This window comes from Cydia strobilella, chromosome 24 (genome assembly GCF_947568885.1).
Source record: "Cydia strobilella chromosome 24, ilCydStro3.1, whole genome shotgun sequence".
NCBI lineage: Eukaryota > Metazoa > Arthropoda > Insecta > Lepidoptera > Tortricidae > Cydia > Cydia strobilella.
This window is the reverse complement of record NC_086064.1, coordinates 3,588,807-3,612,130: the sequence shown is the minus strand read 5'-3', so window position 1 is coordinate 3,612,130 and position 23,324 is coordinate 3,588,807. Positions and strand designations below refer to the sequence as shown.

Sequence of the window (23,324 nt, the reverse complement as noted above, 5' to 3'; positions counted from 1 at the left end):
ATTGCCGTAGTCGCCACGCTTGGCAGGCGGGTTGGCGACCGCAGTTTGATGGAGGTAGTATTATAAATGTACTTTTACAATATTGTAAATGTTCTCGAGTTGTCAGTCCCTCGCTAAAAATACAGTTTTTTTTGTACCTAAAAAAACTATTTTCGTAAAACCGATTTCTAATTAATTTGTTTTTATGCAGTATAGACAGTTCTTAAACTATTGAAGAGATGAGTGACAATAACTAAAAAAAAAGAGTTTCGTCACGTCCATCTGTCCTTCCGTCAGTACCTTCGTCCCTATGTCACAAACTGTTTCTCAGAAACTATAAGGTTATATTTTAATGAAATTTGGAACACATGTGTAATTTCTGAGCCGCTACTTAATTTATTTAGAAACTAATTAAAAATACTAAACCATATTGCAATAGCACCATCATGCAACACATAATGGTGTCAAACATGCTACAATAATTAACATCCATCTAGAGTAAGTAAAATATCGTGTTACAATAAGTAACTATTTAACTGAAATGGGAAATGTACAAACAGGTAGGTGATAAAATATTCACAGCTACAGCAAGCTAGAGACAACCCAGTACACTACATAAATTGTGTGCTTTCAAATAAATTCTAGAGAAACCTAGGTACCGTAAAATGGGGTGAGTAGGGTTCGCGGGGAGAGTTGGGTTATGAATGGAGAGAGAAGGATTGAAAGGGGGGTGAGATGGGTTTTTAAGGCTACTGCTACAAAAATAATGTATTCTAATTTAAAATGGAGCTATAGTAATACTCATAATAAAAAAGATGTGGGTTTTCCTGTTTATCGTCAAAGCTACCCAAAATAAAATAAAAACTAAAAAACGTCCGGAACACTTATTGTATATACCATTCAGATTGCATATGTAAAAATAAAATGTTATCGAGGTTTGAATGTCAGTTTGCTCCTACTCACCCCATTTTACGGTAACTTGAGGTCATGACGAGAAATCGTACGGCAAGCCACATCTGTGCCTGATGTCAGCAGCTGACCACGACACTGCAAAGAGTATAACGACAAAGAAGATAAGAGTCTGTGTAAAGAGCTTATTATAGAGAGAAGAGCTTATGCTTAAAAAAAAAAACAAAATAGGTAAATCTACTTACGCATTTCTTAGTTGTTTAGTTTTAAAATAATTTTAGCAACGATGTTCTGATAATTTCTTGAAACGGAACACTTAGCCTGGCCCCTTTTCGTAAAGTGTCGATGTAATAATATAATATGGTTTGTTATTGTTTCAATCTCTTAAGTTCAAGATTGCTTGTTACAGAATGGACAAACCAAAACGCAAATTCACGCCATTTCGCGCGATAATGGCTTGCGGCCGGGAATTCTGCCGGCAGACCTCCATGCATGGCTTTATCCACATTGCTGCTCCTAACCGGTGGTGGGGGGAGAGGTCAGTAGATCTTTACAGCAAAGTTAATAATTGTCACACTGATACCAGTTAATACCGTGTGATTGTCATAGATATACCGACGAAAGAAAGAATAACCGACCCCACAATGCCCGGAGCTGGGATCAACGTCTTCTGCGGCAGACACCATACGTACTGGGCCACCAGGATCACGACAGGACCGGTTAAAAATTTAAAAAAATCTCTAGCTCGAGTACATGCAATTTTGTGAAGGCTAAGGCGACTTTGGCTGTCTGATCTAACCGCTAGTGGTAGAAAAACGCAATTAGATACACATGATTATTGCAACACACTAGTAGTTTACAAATACAGCGTAGATGTATTTTGTGACACTTCCTTAGTTTTCCTTAACAATGCTTACAAAAAATAATTGAATTTTTCTCAGGATGCTGTGGGCGTTAGCAACGGGAGCAGCAATATGGGGAGCCGTGGAGATATCTCTGGGGCAGTGGCAGAGGTACAACGAGAACCCCACAGTCGTGGCGCTGGAGAAGGACTTCAGATCCTGGCAGTTCTGCATGCCTGGTCTCACTCTCTGTGCTATGGTACAGTAATAGTTTTGAATGATTCACAGTTAGTTTCACTACATTTAAATATGTGTGTGCTTGGATAGACCAACAAGTGTGAACGCGACGTGGTAACGTTGAAAGCAGCGCAGCTGATGCGCACGAATGCGGGTAGACCTATATACTTGGGGAGGCGTCGTGGTTAGAATGCTAGCGATCACATGGCGCCTCCCGTCAACGGCAGGTGACGGAAACGCCGCAGGGGATTTTAGTAGGTATTCTCCTCCTCTCTCTCTGACTAACAGAGGGAGCCTTGGGAGGAGCGAGCCCCACATACCACCCCCCAATGGGCTTCCCCATTGCCCGGGGGGCGAGATGCGTAAATGCATTTACCCCTGCGTCAAAAAAAAAAAGACCTATATACTTACTTTACTCTTTGGGGGTAGACATATTGATTGATTGATTGTATGCTACCTACTTGAAGAGTATGGTCTCACTTGAAACTATTATTTCACAGAACAGAGTAGACGAAAAGAAACTACCCTCAGTAATCAAGAAATACTGGAACGTGGAACCCCAAGACCCGGAGTACGCCCGCTACGAGCACTTCGTGCGCGACGTGGCCAACTCCAGCATGCTTCATTTGAAGGATCTGCTGCAGCATGAGGGCGAGGACCTGGAGGTGGATCTGTACCAACTTGCTGTTGACGTAAGTTATTAGTACGATTGAAAAGTGGGAATGGAAGTGAAGTACTTTGCTAGAGTTTAACTATGTAATTTTTCGTTTAATTTAATTATTCTAAAATTAGACTTATATTGACCGGGATATAGACCGTGATTACCTTTTGTATTATTTGTGAGCTCCCGATATTTCGACGCAGTTACATGCATCATGTTCACGGGTGACTGAAGATAGCGGGTGGGTGTCAAAGTCAATATAAGTCTAGTGAAACTAACCGTGAATCATTCAAAGCTCTTATTCTAAAATTAACCTGCATATATACATATCTGTTGAAAATAATATCCCGCACACATATCAATGTGGTTCAGTAAGGGCACAGAATAACTAATGGTAAGGGGGCGGACTGAAAATCAGCGCTGTGCGGTCAATTCCTATATAATGAAGTGGCTGGCGCAGCATATGCTGAGCCCGTTCCTTTTGTCGCGCATGCCATTTTTTAATGTTATTTGTAAATATATTCCTGTAATTTCTCTTTTGTTGTGGCAATAAATAAAAAAAAAAAATTAAAAATTAAAAAAAAAAAAATTAAACTGTTTATTACATAAGAGGTAAACATTCGTCTTTACTCAGTTACAATCTCTATATTTTGTTTCTCTATAGTTTGTAAATGTTTTCTTATTCTTATTCTTATAAGTACCAAGCTTTACTTTAGACAGCTTTACTTTAGAACTTTAAACTTTAGACAGACTGTAGTGATAGAGTCAACCTAATAAAAATGATTTAATTGGATTTTATTGTGTGTTGACTTCGATTTTATATTATTTTATTTTATTTCATTCTGTTACTGCATGATGTATTAGGTAAGATTTTTGATTATGATTTATGGTTGTATTAATATTAATGCTTGAAATCATTCATGTAAGAGTACATAGGAAATGTTTGTTTGTACACCTGTAAAGGTAGTCTTGGTGAGTCCACATATTGTTACATTAGTAATTACTGTGCAATGCATAGATTAGTATATGTTATGTGCAATGTACCCATTTCTCAGACAATAAAGATTATAATTATGATTATGATTAATTAAAAACTTAATTTCAGGCAGCTAGTGGCCCATAGATAAATATTTTAAAACTAGAATACATACCAATTACCTACAAAAAAAAAACTTAAAACTACAAAACACATCATGATTGCGATGTATTACGCAAAAACTTGTTAGCATTTCATAGTCACAATTAATTATTAAAATATGTATTTTAAATTTCTGTATATTTTGATAAACAGTGTTAAGACTGTTTATCATCATATATTCATTTAATAAATAACGGAAGTGAGTATTTGACATTTCGAGCTGGCTCCCGATTGGTCGCATCATTTTAAATCGTAACGCTTCCGGTGAGGCAAGATGGCGGCAACTGGCACTACGATTGGGAGGCAGAACGTGGGAGACTACGAACGAGTGCAGCGAGTTGTCATATTGTAATAGCCAAACGTTATGATTAGAGGTTAAGTTACTTGATTATGTCGGAGTGTACGTGAATACAAAGCTTGCTGGATCATCCGATTGTTTTATTGAGCTGACCTTCACAAACGCAGTGTCAGGGAGTCGCCGCGGAACCGCCGGAACTTGAAACCCTTTGACCAAAACTTTTTTGTTGAAGGTCACTTGACGTTCAGTCGGAACGCTCACCACAAAAGAATTAAAGCTCGCATTGTGTCGAGATTCCAACTCGCGACCCTCAGGACGAATCTTGACTTTGCTCTAACATACCGTAAAATAGGGTGAAGGGTTCGCGGGGAGAGTTGGGTTATGAATGGGGAGAGAAGGGATGAAAGGGGATGAGATGGGTTTTTAAGGCTACTGCTACATAAATAATGTATTCCAATTTAAAATGGAGCTATAATACTCATAAAAAAAACCGGCCAAGTGCGAGTCGGACTCGCGCACCGAGGGTTCCGTACTTTTTAGTATTTGTTGTTATAGGGGCAACAGAAATAAGTACATCACCTGTGAAAATTTCAACTGTCTAGCTATCACGGTTCATAAGATACAGCCTGGTGACAGACGGACAGACGGACAGCGGAGTCTTAGTAATAGGGTCCCGTTTTTACCCTTTAGGTACGGAACCCTAAAAAGAAATCGATCCAACAATCTTCCAAAATCACGTTTGTATGAAATTCCATCTCACCCCAATTACGAGGGACTACGGGGTGAGGTGGGATTTCCTGTTTATCGTCAAAGTTATGAAATGGAACTACCTACCCAAAATAAAATAAAAACTAAAATACAAACGTCTGGAACACTTATAATATACACCATTCAGTTTGCGTATGTAAAAACAAAATGTTATCGAGGTTTGAATGTCAGTTTTGCCCCTACTCACACCATTTTACGGTATTTTAATAAAATAGACAATAAGAACCCCCAGTATAGTATAGTATACAATAATAGTGATCCTCTACACAGGTACTTCCGGAGTACAACATAAAGCCCACCTGGTCTATAGCGAATCTGCAGGTTCCCTGGTTCACCATAATGACAGAGGTTGGCGCATGCTACGCCACCAACTCCCTGGCCATCCCTGATGATGCTATCGAGTCATTCGGGTAATCTACTGGTTGTTTTAAAGTCTATAGCAGTCAACAGCTAGCTAGCAATGTGCATGTTGGAGAACATTCTCAAAAATGTAAGAACATTCTCGGAAGTTTCTGGAAACTTACACAAAAATTTAAAGCAAGTTTCCATTCAGCAAAAATCTTGTGTTTTTCAAAAAAGTATTACTTATTAATACACATTAAGTAGACAGGCAGATTAAATATCTAATAAAGCCTGTTTCAATTGAGTTCTTGAAATATCTGAGAACTTTTTCTACAGAAATTTGGTAACTTGGGAACTTTTATTAAAACATTTAAAACCGGGTCTATTGTGAATTTACTTTGTTACCTTTTCCGACGTTTCGACGCAGGTTTCACTGGTCGTGGTCGCGGCTAACTAATGTCCCAGCGAAATGTCAAAACAGAGATTTGTGTAACTACCCGACGAAAAGTCATCAAAATTTTAAACCACCCACCACACGTATGTGTAATAAAAAATAAATAAAAAAAACTCCCAAATCTCTGGAGTTTAAAGAGCACATTGCTCCAATTTTGGCGCACATTTGGCACATTGCTAGCACTAACTCCTGACGTATACCGCAGCTCCATTTGTTAATGTACACCCGCCATCCTGATACTCACAATAGTCCGACACGCAACACTTACTAACAACAGATGAATCCCTTGGCTTAAGCTTTTGGATCACTGGTCCCCAAGTTGGTCTATGAAACGTAACTGTAAACGTCATCTGTGAACAGGAAACCTGGCGTGAACCAGACCAGCCTGTTCCCCCTGACTTGCAAGTACTCTTCCCTCAACTGTTACGTCACGATTGAGGTGGCGGTGCCTATTTTGGTAAGTTTACAGTTTATGCTTTATTTGTGACTCAGGCTGAACTACGCTCTAACACTCTTCTGCATCTATGCAGAAGGTTCTAGATTAGATCTATCCGGTCACCGGATTTCTGCTAAGAGGGGCAGAGGGTACCTAAATCAAATCAAATATCATTGTTCTTCATGCAACTATGGGCCTTTCCAACTAATATACATACAATAATAAAAAATCTTAAAAACAAAGTTATTTTGGCGACACAGTTTTCGGTTGCGTCACCTGTTCCGGTGCAGGGGTCTATTTAAGTATATGTTATTTATTTTCTTGTCGCTCTTCCCTGTGAGATAGGAGAAAGGGTCCGGCGACCGGATAAATCAATAATCCTTTCTGGCTCTGCGCTGATGGTGCCCTCATAAGGATACAGAATTCATTTATTACGTGTATATACTGTAGAATGTAGATTATTGAAATCAACTTGACTTTTAAATACTTGAAATTTTCCCGATTCGATTCGATGCCAGCGGTCAATGCCACAGTGAGATTGAGACAGCCATATAATTATGCTTCTGCGATAGAGATAGGAAATGGCGTGTAAGTGTACGAAATTCTTCGTACTTAGCGTCCTTGCTTTACTTAAACATACCTACTTCAAAGTCACTTACCAAGATTCTGACCAACGTCGCCTATAAAGCATTGTAGATCGGCCGAAGTGGAGGCATACAGTGAGGACAAAAGTGGAAGCCTTTGAAAAGCAGAGGCGAGTGGAACTCCCGACCACCTGCGGTCATCAAATACAATTTTGCTAGAAGGGTGCTGACTTGCAGTGAATGTGGACGTACATTTGCTGTTAAAATCGGTTATATCAGCCACCGGAGAGCTTAAACGTCGCTCTCATTAATCAGTACAACAGTCGCCGTGATCGAAACCGGCCAAGACAGGATCTCCCCTCTTTTGACCTTACACCACTTGCCAACAGTTCTACATCCACTCCCCCTACGACATTCTGAACGTGAAGGCCACTCCGATCGAGGGTCAGCCCCGGCAGGATAGGTCCGCAGAATTCAGTGTCATCGAGAGCGGCTGCGGGCGCGGTGTGAGGGAATTGAACCCGAGACGACGCCGCTGTTTGTACACCGACGAGCCGCGAGCGAGAGGTCGACAGGTATTGAGTCAAGGGCCTGACACTCTTTGATAGAGAAAGATAGTCTTATTGCGATTCCTATAAGAGGAAAGCGAAAATAGTGCCATGCTTTATCCTTATCACCGACCGGGTGGCATCATAGGTAGGAGACGATGGCGAAATACCGAAATTTATAAGTGAAAGAGAAAAAATCCTATGCTGCCTAAATTTTATATGAATATTCTTTCTCTTACCCCCGGTCGCTCGGTGGCGCGTCTATAACTACTTGTATATACTATGTCTATGTATTGAGTGGATACCTACCTACTTGTTGCTACTTGCCATACAAAATGGCGCCTTCGCTTACAAATATTAGTCGGACAAACTTTGACGAGAAAAATTTTGACGCGAAGCTTAGATTTCCTTTTTAGTAATCTTAAATTTAGCGCCTGATAACCTGATAAATTAGTTTGCAAATGTTTATTACGTTTAGGTTTAGTAACATAGGTTATTGACTCCCTAGATAGGATGACTGAATTTTTCCTCTCTAGGATCAAAAGAGCTCGTGATTCTGATTAGAATTATCATAAATCCTAATTCGAAAATTAAAATAATAAAAATGCAAAAAATGCGTAAAAAATGCAAAAAGTTATTCCGATACCGGGAATCGAACCCGAGCCTCCTGGGTGAGAGCCAGGTATCCTAGCCACTAGACCATATCGGATATGGAAGTAGTGCCGAAATTAAGATACCAGTTCTATATGTCATATTTATTTTTAATCAGTGTGTCATTAGCAGGTAAAGTGAATCACAATTGCAACCAATGCATTTGCAACCTTACCGTTTATTATTTACGGTTGATATTCGAACATATGCTGACTTCCAAAAATAAGCCAGTTTAATAATGTGTTCATCTTTATATTATTTGTTGTTTTTATTACTTTTGGCTACCTGTAGGTAGAAAAAAAAATACAATCAACGATAAAAATTATGTTTAAAAAATGAAATTTCTGGCTATAAAACTTACCAGGCTAAAAAATTTTAGATATATTAACACAATCTATTTTCTAGTATAGTTATTAATTATTAAATATTTTTATAACTTGTAGGTGTACAGCACTAACGGCTGCCGGCGTTCATGCAGAAACCAAGAGGCCCTGCGCGACTGCAAGTGTAAACCCTTCTACAATCACTACGAAGGTACTATTTGAGTCTAATTCTATAAATCTTACTTTTTGGTTGATAGATGTCACTGTAGCAATGGCCGCGGGGTGGAGGCAACGGAGCGCCGCGCCATTTAGCGGTCACGCACACTTAGGAAAACATTATGCATATATATACCTACACATATTACATACAAAAAAACAGGCCAAGTGCGAGTCGGACTCGCGCACCGAGGGTTCCGTGCTTTTTAGTATTTGTTGTTATAGCGGCAACAGAAATACATCATCTGTGAAAATTTCAACTATCTAGCTATCACGGTTCATGAGATACAGCCTGGTGACAGACGGACAGACGGACAGCGGAGTCTTAGTAATAGGGTCCCGTTTTTACCCTTTTGGTACGGAACCCTAATTATCGGTCCGACAGCTAACAGGGGATCCGACATGTCTGAAAATATCGGAAGTGCCAATCCGATCTCCCCAGGTAGCAAAATGACGTCAAATGACGTCAGCGACGTCGTAATGACGTAATAATGCCGTCATTATGACGTCGCTGACGTCATTTTACGTCATTTTGCTACCTGGGTCGGATTTCGGTAGGGCCCTTGAAGAGTGACTGTGGCATGAAATTCGCCTTTTTTGCGCAGATTTCTTAAATTAATAAATAGATACAGAAAAACACATATGTTATACATATTACTTCTATCATATATGTATGTATGTATGTAAACCGTACCGACTTGTCACTCCTAAACACAAGCTTTCAAAGTCAGAGCGTTCTCCGTATATTATGGGCCCGTCCGTGTATAACAGACTACCCGCAGCGGTCAGATGCAGCATCCACCGATATTTTTAAATGTAGACTGCGAAAGTGGCTTTTAAATTTAGCTTTGTACAGCGTCGAGGAGTTTTTTAAACTACCGTACACATAAGTTACCAACGTAGACCCAACAGGAGCTCAGCGAATTCTCAATTTTGAGATTTCAAACTGATTATCTCCGTCGCGCTGACGGGGGCGGCGCCGCCATATCCCCGTGTGTGTGGTGCACGCACACAGACGCGCATGTCATTTGCGCTCACGGACCTTATGCCTGCAAGTCGCGTCGCGGTCGCGGCCCGCTATATAGGCATATCATAGGCTATAGCTAGTTCTTACAAACTTTTTCCGTTAGCTTAGCTCGCTACCACCACTGAGCGTTTGCTTATTTCCTGTTATTGTGATTTAACTTCTTGATTTTAGGTAGCTGAATTCAATATCCTTCTACAACCTGCAATCCAAATAACATTTTGACTTTTACAGGAGAGTAAAAAAACAATCATTTCTTTTCTCGTTTCCGTGCGAAAAGTATCAACTTTCGACACGCTGTGCTATTAGTACCTACATTGTGCAACGAGGGGGGGTAAGTGAGATTTTGTAAAGGAGGAGTTTACAATATTCTTACCCCCGGAGTTACACACAATGGTTTTCGTTACACTTGTGATGAAAAACTAAATTTTCAGGGAAATAATTATAAAATACGGTGACATTTCAAATATTCGTCCGCCATATTGTCATTTCTTGACAGGTTAGGCATCTAAGGCACAGACCTTCGGCATTCAGCCACGATTGAAAATTTTGTGTAAAAATATTTTAAACGGCTATTAAATTAATCCAATTAATTATTATAAACAAAAATACTAAATTATAATTGTCAGTATTTCAGAAGTAAAACTCCCTTACACACCCTTATACTTTAAACAAAGTATTTTACTTATAACTTACTTGGTTCGTACTTCGTATGAATTAGTGACATCTCTAATTAAAAAAAGAAAGCTATAACTCCCGCGGGAACAATATAGGCCTTTAGTTTTCCCTTCAGTACACCTGCATGAAATAAGATCTTTTCGAGCAAGTGTGATGAAAAACAAATTTGTCGCTCTCCGGCTTCGATGATTAGAAAAAAAGAAAGGCTCAGGTTAGATAAAATTATCATAACAAAGAAACAATTGTGACATGAGATATTTCTTACGTTGATGTAATTATACAGTTTTATTAATGGTCCGTTTTTTATTTATGAGTCAGATTTTGATTAAAATTGGTATGTTTGAAGAGCTCCTAATCCTGGTCGGAATGAATAAGAAACCCCAATTTGGGACAATAGTCTAGTCTACAAAACGTTCAAGGTGGTTAAAAATATAGTGTAAGCTGTTCGCATTAAAAAACCGCAAATCGATGTACACGTTAGCCGTTTGGTACACGTATACTAGAGGCCAAAATAAAATTATCGACCCGCAGTTCCTAAAAAAAAATCCCTTGGGAGGGGAGTGCTGAATCTTTTTTTTTTGTATAAAAAAACTTTTTTTTTGTATAAAAAAACTTTTTTTTTGTATAAAAAAACTTTTTTTTTAAACCTATCGTAATCTTCTTTTATCTATCATACGAAAGGGCTTTTTGAAGCGATTCTGAAAATATACCACATCATTACATTTTAGCCATTTTTCTTAAATTGAAACAAAAAGAATTTTCAAAACATACCAAGTTTGGGCTCCTCCAGATACGATATGGCTGTTTTTTTTTTGTACAATATACCACAAATGATACGTGATTTCCTCATATCTAACCCAAAAAAAGCAATTTTAAAAATAATTTTATTTAGTTTTTTTTTTAATACAAAGTGACACAGTTTGGTTTAAAGATCTTTATTTTCTCATAAGAATACATAATATTCACTTACACGAGAATTAATTGTTTTTTCACGCAAAATACATTTTATCGGTGAGCGCACACTTAACCTATAACAAATAACTTAATACTGTAGGTATTAACATATATGACTTAAACTAAAAGTATACAAATTAAACTAAATTAAACAAAAAACACATTTTTTTTTGTCGGGTATATCAATAACTTATAAACAGAACAATTAGCAATGGAATGCGAGCGTAGTTGCTACGGCCCGGACCGGCCGTTCTACTTCAATACCTATTTTACGAGACTTCTGGAACTGTACTGCAGATACGGTACATATTAATCATACAATGATACGTAATATCCATATACCCAACGGGAAATACCTCTTTAACCCTTTAACTTGACCCCAAACTTGGTATGTTTTGAAAATTCTATTTGTCTTAATTTACAAAAAAAAATGGCTATAATGTAATAATGTGGTATACTTTTAGAATCGCCTCAAAAAGCCCTTTCGTATGATACCAAACACGATAGGTTTTTGAAAAAAAAAAAATGTTGTTTTCCATACAAAAAAAAAATGTTGTAGCACACCCCTCCTAAGGGATTTATTTAGGAACTGCGGGTCAAAAATTTTGTTTTGACCTCAGTATGCGTGTGCCAAACGGCTAACCTGTACATCCATTTGCGGTTTTTCTTTGAAATTGGGCTTGTACGGCTGCCACTAATAGAGATACTAACTCCTAAAAATACGTATGATACCTCATTAGATTCGGAATGATGTCTAGAAAAATGTATTCGAAGCATTCCCACATAAAAAAAGTTCAAAAGCTATTAACAAAAAACGCAAACGTACCATTACGCAAAAAACAGCAAAAAAATCACGTGTTGTTTGGGAGCCCCACTTAAATATTCTTTTAAAAATTAGAAAAAAATATGGTGCATTTAAAACATATCATGGAATATACTACGGTTATGAGTTGCTAGTATGTAAAGTTATTTTTTCAACAAGTTAGGCAATTATTAAGTAACCACATTCTTCTCGAACTTTCGTCTTTGTTGTAAATAAAAAAAAAAGAAAATAATTGGCGTAAAAAGTATTTCGCCTCGTGGAGCCCTTTCATCACGTCATAAACGATTTAATAAAATTAATACTTTATTTAAAATAAATTTTAGAATAATAGTGAAAATTGTAAAATATAAAACAATATTTTAACCAAAGTATTACTAATTCTTTTTATAATCAATGAATGAATCCGTACTTAGAACTGATACTTTTCTAAATAACGAATAAATGGACTAAATTGTGTAATTAATTTTTAGTGCAAATCACCACAATTTGCTTCTAAAGAGCAAACCAGTGACCAAAAATTATATATGATTTTAATGTTTCGTTCATATATTCAGATTTGTGTATGAAAATGTGAAACTATTATTTCTAAAATAAATTATTCGTCCCTAATTTACACAAAAATTATACCAAATTTGATCTCATAGCAACAGATATGTAGAAAATAGAGGCAAACTGGACCGCAGAAGCCGACTTTTCCCCTCCCTTTTTGGGGGGTAGCCAGGACTTAATCTCGTAGCTAGTGCGTCAGCTCAGCTTTGTATGAACCAAGGAATAATAAATAGTGTTAAACGATATCCCCTGAGGCCAAAGTGCATACTCACTTTACTTACTTCGCCTACTAAGAGGCAAATCGCGACTTTGAAACGGTTTATCGATCTTATCACATCACTAGATTATCGACATTTAATGTCGACTATTGCCCATCACTTTTCTGTCTGTGTACGTATTTAGAAACTTGACCCCGCCCCTAAAATTAGTGCGATAAGAACAACTGCAGCTTAGGCGAAAAATCCTGCGTAAAAATCTCAAAAATCGAGGTTTTGTACTCGACTGTTTCCTCCTCCAAAACTTAACCAATCGTAACCAAATTTGGAAATCTAAATGATTATGAAATTGTCTGTGTCGGACTGTTTTGATTTTTTGGCTAATTAATATCAGTTTTGAATACCACGCCTCTCATTGCGGCATAGTCAGTGAGGCCATTTTTGGCCATGTGTGAAGGGCTCTAGCGCCTTAAAAAACAAAAATATCAAAAAAAGCAAAACACACCGACACAGATATTGACAATATTAATCTGTGTTGAAAAAATCATTGCTCTAGCTTCAAAAACCACGGAGGAAACAGTCGAGTACGTTTGTATGGAGAAATGACCACTCCTGTTGGCTCTTAACTCATAATGTAACGATCGCATTGTAATAATTGTAATATTTGTAATGAATAATGAACATGAAGAATAATTTAGTTGGATATATTGGTTTACTATTGTACCTATTGTATTGTGACCATTTTGACTTGTAACCTTGGCGTTATAAATAAAGTTTTGTATTTGTATTTGTATTTGTAAACACTTTATTGTACATAAGACAGATAATCTACAAACACAATAAAATAACAAAAATATATACAATGTACAAAGGTGGACTTATCCCTATAAGGGATCTCTTCCAGTCAACCTTTCACAAAACAATATAACACGATATATGTTTCAATATATCACGTTAAAACAATGTGAAAACGCTCTTAATCAAATGATAAAAGACTCACTTGCCCATTGCCCATAGATGGCGTTGCGTGCTCGCTCCGCGGCATGCGTTGCCTCGCCGAGCGCTCGGCGCGCGAGGCGGAGCGCACGACTTCCGAGGCAGCTCGAGTTAAGGCCGCGAAACATGCGGCGCGCACACAGCCTATTGTCTCTAAAGGTAGTAAGAGTGAGTAAGAGAAAGGCAATCTGCAGGAGACATTCAGTATTGCGACAAGCCATCAAGTAAGATTTTGAAGTTAGGTACAGTCGCCATCAGATATATCGGAGCGGCCGAGGTGCTCACAAATATCTGAACACGCCTCTATCAAAGATAGATATAACTCCGTAATAGATGGATACAGTCTAAGGAAAAAACGTGCCTCGAAAATCAAGAAAATTTGATTCTCGATCAGATGGCGCCACTAGTTTTGGCCTACACTCGTATAGAGGGCGTTGACTGTTTCGTTTGTTATTTATAATTTTAACGCATACCAGTGAAAGAACATGGGTCAAAATCATATAAAAATAATTAATGCAAATAAAAAAATCATTTATCCATATTTAAATACATTTTATCGTATTTTTATAAATATTTATTTTTAGTTATAAAGTGTGTCGACACATGGCAGTGAATTTACTGGGGTTACAAAATTTACTATGACAGTACCGCTCTAGTATAAGTTACTCTATGCCTCTATTGTCAAGGCGTTAGAGTGCGTGTTCAGATATTGTGAACACCTCGGCCGCTCTGATATATCTGATGGCGACTGTACCTAGTGTTCTTTGTCGTATTAAAAGCAAGTTCAACAGAGTTGGCCAAAAAGCTTCTTCATGGTATTTGTTAACTTCGTTCATTTAAGTCACATTCATTCATTCATTTATTGACTACCGTTCCTAAAATTAGTAATCAAAGTAGTAGTAGTTTTCATGCCAACTGCTACGCCAAGTATGGATATAATTTATGCAATCTTATTGTCAAATTTGTGCAAAGTTAGCGTGGTCAGTAGGTACGTTTGAGCAAAAAAAATTTGGCGTGATTGTGACGAGTTTCCTTTAAAAATTTTGTAGTCATAAACAATTTGAACAAATATAAAATCGGTTTCTCTTAAATTATTTTCAGTTTCACTTCTTTATTTGCTTTAAGATACAAGTATCATGCAAAATTGTATACAATAAAATAACAGCCTAAATCATGCATAACATTCAAAATGAAATTCTGAATAACATAAATTGACAAAAGGCTGATCAATGTCCTAACCTAAAGATTTTAAATTTACTTGGCACAGGTGACACACAATTAATGCCGCCGAAGGTCGTGGACAGCTGCAAATGCCCTCTGATGTGTGTCGATGCGCTCTTCGAGATGCTTTCCTTAGTTTCAAAGAAACTGTAAGTTTAATACTCTATCTATAGCCACAGACTTATGGCCTCTCTAAACGTCACCGATAATAATCGCTTGTGATTTGCAATACAATGCGGCATTTGGTCGATCGACTGAGTTTGTTGCTCGTACTTCATTTCATTTAATTTCATTTATTTATTACAATATAAACTTACAGTGTAACACCAAAACGTTTACATGAGACTATTACATATATGTTACCTATATCTAAAGCTCACTCCAGACTATGCGACGCGAAGCCGCGAACGCGAATGTGTAGTTGCTGATTAGCGAACTAGACTCCACACTCGCGTTCGCGGCTTCGCGTCGCGTTTCGCGCACGAGTGTGGAGGGACCTTAAGACATTAATATATTGAGAAACACAAAAAAAAAGAAATAAAAAATGTCAAAAAAAGATTAAAACAAAATAATTAATGTTGCCAGAGCTCAACGAGGGAGAGGAGCAACGCGCGTGTAATATCTCCGGTGTTGCAGGCGTCCATAGGCTACGGTAACTGCTTACCATCAGGCGGGCCGTATGCTATTGCCACCTACGTGGTATAAAAAAAAATTTACAACAATAAAAAAATGACAGGTTGGGGGCGCACCATAGACCTAGACCTAGCATTAGGGGCATTTCACGTCAAGCGGGCAGCAAAAAAATTGTCAGGTTCTGGATTTTGTTCATAGTTGGATTAATTGGACCTATATGTGAATTAAAAAATTTGGCATCATTACTTTTTTAATATATTGCTTCGTTAAAAATTTATACGCATTTGAAAAACTACAAAATTTGAGGAACGGATTTTTTTAAAATTATTATTGCAATTCTTTCAGTGGATTTAATTATAACTAAATAGTGATTATTTGAGAATATTAGTTGATTTCTTTGAAAATTTATAAAAAAAGTTTTTTTATCTTTTTTTTCATATAACAAACCGGAAGTTAGTATTAAATATCTTTTTTTTTTCAACTTCGCATTTTTTTATATTTTTTATTTTTACACAATAATGTAGCTTGTGGTGTACTAATGTCCTATAATTTTTTTTATAATGGCATCTCGATTGGTTTTGAAGATTCATGAAGTAATTCGAAAGTACTGCGCGACGCTCCGTACTGAGAGGTAGTTCTATGTGGCGGTCTTTAATGGCCAATTACAGGTTTTTTTACTTTTGCGTAACGGAATTAAAGCAATAAACAATATTTCATCGGTTAAGATGTAGAAAAGCTAATGATGTATTATTCAATCGTGCCTTGTAGCGCTATCACTGATCAACCATATCTTGGAACTGAAAACAAAACGTTTATGTTTTAACAAAACGCTAGAGGTAACTTAATAACTATAGCTAGGTTTAGGCGGGGTATGTCACATGCTTAAGAGGTCACTTTCGAGTTAGGTCACGTTCTGAGGACGTCACTTTCTGTACGTCACATTCTGAGTTTGTCACATTCCGAGCTCGTCACATTCTGAGTACGTTACTTTCTGAGAACGGCACTTTCTGAGGACGTCACTTTCTGTGAACGCCACTTTCTGAAGCCCTCGCTTTCTGAGTACGTCACTTTTATAGCATAGTAAGATTAAAGCGTATACCTGCATGAACAATGGATACCAGCAATCATAACAGCTGTACGGCATACGGCCGTTTCTATGCCGTACAGCTAATATGATTGCTGGTATCCATTGTTAATGCAGGTATACGCTTAAATATTACTTTGCTATAAAAGTGACGTACTCAGAAAGTGACGAACTCAGAAAGCGAGGGCCTCAGAAAGTGGTGTTCTCAGAAAGTGACGAACTCAGAATGTGACGTACAGAAAGTGACGTCCTCAGAACGTGACCTAACTCGAAAGTGACCTCTTAAGCATGTGACATACCCCGCCTAAACCTAGCTATAGTTATTAAGTTACCTCTAGCGTTTTGTTAAAACATAAACGTTTTGTTTTCAGTTCCAAGATATGGTTGATCAGTGATAGCGCTACAAGGCACGATTGAATAATACATCATTAGCTTTTCTACATCTTAACCGATGAAATATTGTTTATTGCTTTAATTCCGTTACGCAAAAGTAAAAAAACCCGTAATTGGCCATTAAAGACTGCCACATAGAACTACCTCTCAGTACGGAGCGTCGCGCAGTACTTTCGAATTACTTCATGAATCTTCAAAACCAATCGAGATGCCATTATAAAAAATTTTATAGGACATTAGTACACCATAAACTACATTATTGTGTAAAAATAAAAAATATAAAAAAATGCAAAGTTGGAAAAAAAAAGATATTTAATACTAACTTCCGGTTTGTTATATGAAAAAAAGATAAAAAAAAACTTTTTTTATAAATTTTCAAAGATATCAACTAATATTCTCAAATAATCACTATTTAGTTATAATTAAATCCACTGAAAGAATTGCAATAATAATTTTTAAAAAATCCGTTCCTCAAATTTTGTAGTTTTTTCAAATGCGTATAAATTGTTAACGAAGCAATATATTAAAAAAGTAATGATGCCAAATTTTTTAATTCACATATAGGTCCAATTAATCCAACTATGAACAAAATCCAGAACCTGACAATTTTTTTGCTGCCCGCTTGACGTGAAATGCCCCATTACATAGACCAGCTATACGCGTGCGCCCGTAAGGGATAGACATAGATGACGTCATAAACGTGGGGATACCATATTGGTGAAAATTACCCCAATATTTGATATCACGTTGGGGCGATTACCCTGGAGGCAAAGTTAGCTTGTTTGACGGTATTAAAAAATTGTTAAATAAAATTTCAATGGGCCGTTCTTTTTAGGCGTATAAACAATGAAATACCCCTATAATTCGCGCCGGTGGTACAAAACTAAACATGTTTAGTAAATAAAACATAAAATAAAATGTATTATGGGTTTTAATTTAAAGAAATCACAAATTGCAATCACACCAATTAATGTACACCACATTTAATCTTCACAACATTTGTTTATTTATTTTTTGGAATTAGAAGTACGAAAAAACTTCGAGGTCAAAATTACCCATAAAATTATGATATTTTCATCTGGTATCCCTAACATGATTGTTATGCAGCTAAATTAAAAAGAAGTTTAAAAATGGCTGACCTCAGACTCCTACCTACCTACGTAATTTGGGCGGATAATTTTACAAATAATGTTTTGTTAATTTGCGTAAATAATTGTAATATTTTTATTGAAATCGTTTGATTCTACATTGCTTTGAGTGTAACGTAATTTTACGATGTTATTCCCACATATTGCGTTAAAAGGAAGGTGTAAAATACCGTACTTACGTGTGAAAGGTTATGATCTCATATTTTTGCTCAGAGCGGCTATTACAGCCGATTACAGAACAATTCACCAGTATTTTATCAAAGTTCAAGCGTTCAAAACGCTAACCATCACTATATTTCATAAGAGAAAGCACAATTTCATACAAAACAACGATAATTAAACAAGCAACGAACAAACATGACATGTCACGTACTTATTTGTTTGCCACAACCTCGGTTGTGGCAGCGGTGGAAAAGTGAAACTATGACAAGGACAAACAATAACAGCGCTTTCTCTGCTACTCCTACTGAAAGATACATAAGACTATCCCGTTCGGTTATTTTCCCCCACCGCTCATGACCGATCCAGTTATACTAGATTCATGGGGCGCACGCAACTTACCCCGATAATTATATTTTTTCACTGGTTCTGATACTCCTGATGGGTCCTTGTGGAGCTTCCACGGAACGGCACGGCGGCACTTGGGGATCCCCTTTGGTTTTCTTACCTTTTATATTCTTACATGCACGCGTTTTTATTATAATAAATTTCATTGATATATGTTATGTGTTATGTGTCACTCTTTTTTTTTACTGCCTTGCCGTGTTGAAGCCCCGACAAGGAGGTCAGAATATACTTAATAATAAAGTTTTTATATTTGGCGCAAACACAGGTCATTACAATTAAATAATCAAAATTGACACACTTAAATTAATTTAGAGAAATCAAATTATAATAAAACAATTAAATAATAAATTAATCACATAAAACACAGGTCATTACAATTAAATAATCAAAATTGACACACTTAAATTAATTTAGAGAAATCAAATTACAATAAAACAATTAAATAATAAATTAATAAAATAAAATAATATTTGAACTTTGGAGACATTTTCTGCAAAATTCACCAACATTATCTGCGAAAACATCAACGCAACTACGCAACATAGTTTGTTTTGTCAAAGGACTCTCATTTCATATAGACAGAGAGAATCATAGTTATCTTTGTCTTATATTAGTACTAGCACCCAAAAGAAAATGATGTACCTATAGTTTTTAGGGTTCCGTACCCAAAGGGTAAAAACGGGACCCTATTACTAAGACTCCGCTGTCCGTCTGTCTGTCATCTCATGAACCGTGATAGCTAGACAGTTGAAATTTTCACAGATGATGTATTTCTGTTGCCGCTATAACAAAAAATACTAAAAAGTACGGAGCCCTCGGTGGGCGAGTCCGACTCGCACTTGACCGGTTTTTTTTTGTTCTTATTTACTGACAATTTGATTTGACCAACTATATCACGTGCCATTTGTTGCAACGTCTGTAGGACCCTTAATAGGACCAATTCAGCGTGTGTTTGTTCTCTAAATTCTTAAGGCCATAACACACCGTCGCACCGCACCAAGGTCATTGTGTAACGCATCCATAAGTAAGAGCGAGAAAGCGATATCTCTTTCTCGCTCTTACTCATGGGTGCGTCGCACAATGACCTTGGTGGGGTGCGACGGTGTGTTACGGCCATTAAACATTTATTCTATACCAGGGATGGTCCGTTCAGCATCAACGGAGTAACGCGCATTAAGGTCCAGGCTCCCCGGACTCGCTACACCAGAGAAATTGTGTTCTACTTCCAGGATCTTATTGGTAAGTAGAATGAAGAGTAGTGTAGAAGAGTAGAGGCAGTAGAGGTATCTAAGTTTTTAGCAAGTTATTAGTAATCAAAGATATATGTGGGGGTTTTCAGAAAAAATGGTAACATTTACTTTTTTTCTAAAAGTGGTTTGGTTGAATTGAATTTTATATGAATGTTTTGATTAATTATTATTTGTACCTTAATCTTAATATGTAAATTTAATGTTAGTGTGTAAGATATTTGCTATGCCTACCAGGGTATCAGTGCCTCTTACTTTGCAAATACCATCTATGTAATGTAATGTAATGTACATGATTATGCAAATAAATAAATACAAATAAATACAAATAAAAAAAAACATTTATCCACATACTTACATACAATTTTTTTTTCTGTTTTAGTTTTAATCCTGTCGAAAGATGGCAGTAAATTGACTGTGACTACAAAATTTACTATGACAAATAATTAGGAATTATTAATACAGAATTATGAATTATTATGAATTATGTGAGGTTTTCAACTAAAGGGTACCACATTGTCGGTTGTCGATAAGGTTGATTTCTAACTGAAGCTATATGGAAATAGTGCTTTACAAGCGACAATAAGTACCCTTTTGGTTGAAAATTGCACAATTATAAATATTTAGAATCCGCATCAGATACGTTTTTAAATATATAATTTGTTATTATTTACAACGACGGGACTTAATCGCGTAAAATAAGTATTAAACCCACCTCAACAAATTTACGCGATTAAGTCCCGTCGTTGTAAATAATAATGAGTAAAAATCGTGAAGTTTAAATCAGTGTTTTATATAATTTGTGTTGTCCACAGTGTCGTTCGGTGGTGCCACGGGTCTGTTCCTAGGAGCCAGCTTCATCAGTTTCGTTGAGATCGTGTTTTTCGCGGCAGAATGGCTGATAGGGCCTGTCCGCCGTGATCACAAGGAATTCCCGGTTAGTACATTTAGGCGCAGGGATGTAGGTTCGTACCCAAAGGGTAAAGGGTAGGGTTCCGTACCCAAAGGGTAAAAACGGGACCCTATTACTAAGACTCCTTTGTCCGTCTGTCTGTCACCTGCCGGCCTAGTCAAGGTGACAATCGCTATCGCTTCGACAACGAAACGCTTTGTTTCTCTCTATCACTCTTCCATATAAGTGCGACAGTGACAGTTGCGTTTCTAAGTGCGACAGTGACAGTTGCGTTTCGATCGCTACGGAGCGTAAGCGATTGGCACGTTGGCTACGCGGCCTGGCTGAATCTCATGAGCCGAGACAGACAGACATTTTCACAGATGATGTAATTCTGTTGCCGCTATAACAACAAATATTAAGTACGTACGGAATAAGTACGGAACCCTCGGTGGGCGAGTCCGACTCGCACTTGTCCGGTTTTTTAATAGTACTGACTCAACATCCGTAAAGGGTGCTCGGGAGAAATTTTAATTATTTTAACAGTATATTTTATTGACATTTGAAAATTGCGTCTTTGCTAATAACAAAGATAGATATAACTCCGTAATAGATGGATACAGTCTAAGGAAAAAACGTGCCTCGAAAATCACGAAAATTTGATTCTCGATCAGATGGCGCCACTTTAGCCTACTCTCGTATAGAGGGCGTTGACGGTTTCGTTTGTTATTTATAATTTTAACGCATATCAGTGAAAGAACATGGGTCAAAATCATATAAAAATAAAAAATGCAAATAAAAAAATCATTTATCCGTATTTAAATACATTTTAACGTATTTTTATAAATCTTCATTTTTAGTTTTAAAGTATGTCGATAGATGGCAGTGAATTTACAGGGGTCACAAAATTTACTATGACAGTACCGCTCTATCTTATTATATCCTCTTTGCTAAGAAGCACCTTTCATATAAAAAAAATACGAGTTTAATGATTTTTTTGCTGGTATTTAAACATTCTCAATGATTGTAGCCTATTTATTTATTTATTGCTTATTTATTTTTTCGTTTTTAGGTATTTATTATTAATCGTATAGTCAATGGCATCCTACTTATTTAGCCAACATAATAAAAGTATTTTACAATTATAACTTTGATCATTATTATATTTAGGTGAAGAAGCCGAAAGCATCCCACGAGCAAGCCAGGATCCAGCATCTTAACGCCATTTTGGAGAATCAAAGCCTGTCAGCAACACCAAGCTACTGGCATTCGCATCTTCGTATATAACAAAATGCTGGTTGCCACCGGTGAAGAGCTGCCAGACGCCCGGAGCTAGTAATAAGGTAATATGTATACTATTGGAGAGGGGTTTAATTGCCCTCAACATTGTATAAGTATACATGTGTATTTAGACAAACAGAAATATCATTCCCGCACCAAAACCCTGGGGTATTTTAATCATATTCCAAACCAACTGTCAAGTTTTGTCACTCTCATTAATCATTATCGTACTTATACTATTTCTGGGGCTAGCTATAATATTTTAGTCCAATAATAATGATATTTATCTACGTTATCTACAATAAAATAGAACAGGGTATAATTCCGTCGCCATATTGATTGACCGTTAGTCGTGTACGTTGCACCGCCATTACATATTCATCGCAGTCACGCTATCATTGTTCTATCTGATTATTGTTCATAATTTATCGTTCAACCCACAGAGTTAAAATATAGGCAGAAGGTATAATCGATGAGACGAAACTGTGATTTCATTACACGTTGATTTTCTGTGTGTACGGGGGGTCTATTGTTTCCTATAAAGTTTTAAGTCATAATGTATTGTTTGTCCGCATTTTCATTAGTCATAATTTGGTTTATCTCCGAAACGCATAGACATAGTATAGTAGTTATAGACATGAAACCGAGCGACCAGGGTTAAGAGAAAGACATATTCATGTACTTATTTTACTTACCTTTTTCCCTTTCACTATTATAAATTTCGGTATTTCGCCATCGCCTCCTACCTATGCTGCCATAACCCGACCATGAAAAAAAACCCGGTCGGTGATAAGGACAAAGCATGACACTATTTTCTCTTTCCTCTTATAGGAATCGCAATAAGACTATCTTTATTATTTATCTCCACGGGACTTAATCGCGTAAAATAGTTTTAAATTTACCTCCGACGTTTCGAGGACGGCGTTGTCCCCGTGGTCTCGGAGAAGACTGGCTAAAGTTGACATCAACATCTTCTAGGCGCGCGAGTTTTTCGAACTACCCGCACTTGGTCTTGTTTATTAACTTGAACGTTTTGCGCACTAGGGATGCTACCGGGTCGACACACAACACTCACAATATTCGATTTTTCAACTTTCGATATTTGGTTTCGCTTACACTTACTAATGACTGGGTTCCATGTGGATGAGATCCACATCCACATGTGTGTGTGTGATGTGGATGTTAAGTCCCGTGGAGATAAATAATAATGAGTAAAAATCGTGAAAGTTTAAA

At 37.0% G+C, this 23,324-nt stretch overlaps 1 protein-coding gene and 1 non-coding gene across 2 annotated transcripts; one reads left to right on the top strand and one right to left on the bottom strand.

Moving 5' to 3' along the window:
- The first annotated feature begins 644 nt into the window (after positions 1–644).
- LOC134752413 (acid-sensing ion channel 4-A-like) lies at positions 645–22,097 on the top strand. Its single transcript, XM_063688124.1, has 13 exons — positions 645–649; positions 1,298–1,426; positions 1,830–1,989; positions 2,468–2,659; positions 5,103–5,242; positions 5,989–6,085; positions 7,038–7,223; positions 8,291–8,381; positions 13,647–13,793; positions 14,893–14,995; positions 19,810–19,910; positions 20,734–20,855; positions 21,981–22,097. The coding sequence occupies exons 1-13, from the start codon at positions 645–647 to the stop codon at positions 22,095–22,097; spliced, it is 1,590 nt and encodes a 529-aa protein (XP_063544194.1).
- Positions 7,834–7,905, bottom strand: Trnae-cuc (transfer RNA glutamic acid (anticodon CUC)). Its single transcript has one exon. It is a non-coding gene; the product is annotated as a tRNA-Glu (tRNA).
- Positions 22,098–23,324: the final 1,227 nt, after the last annotated feature.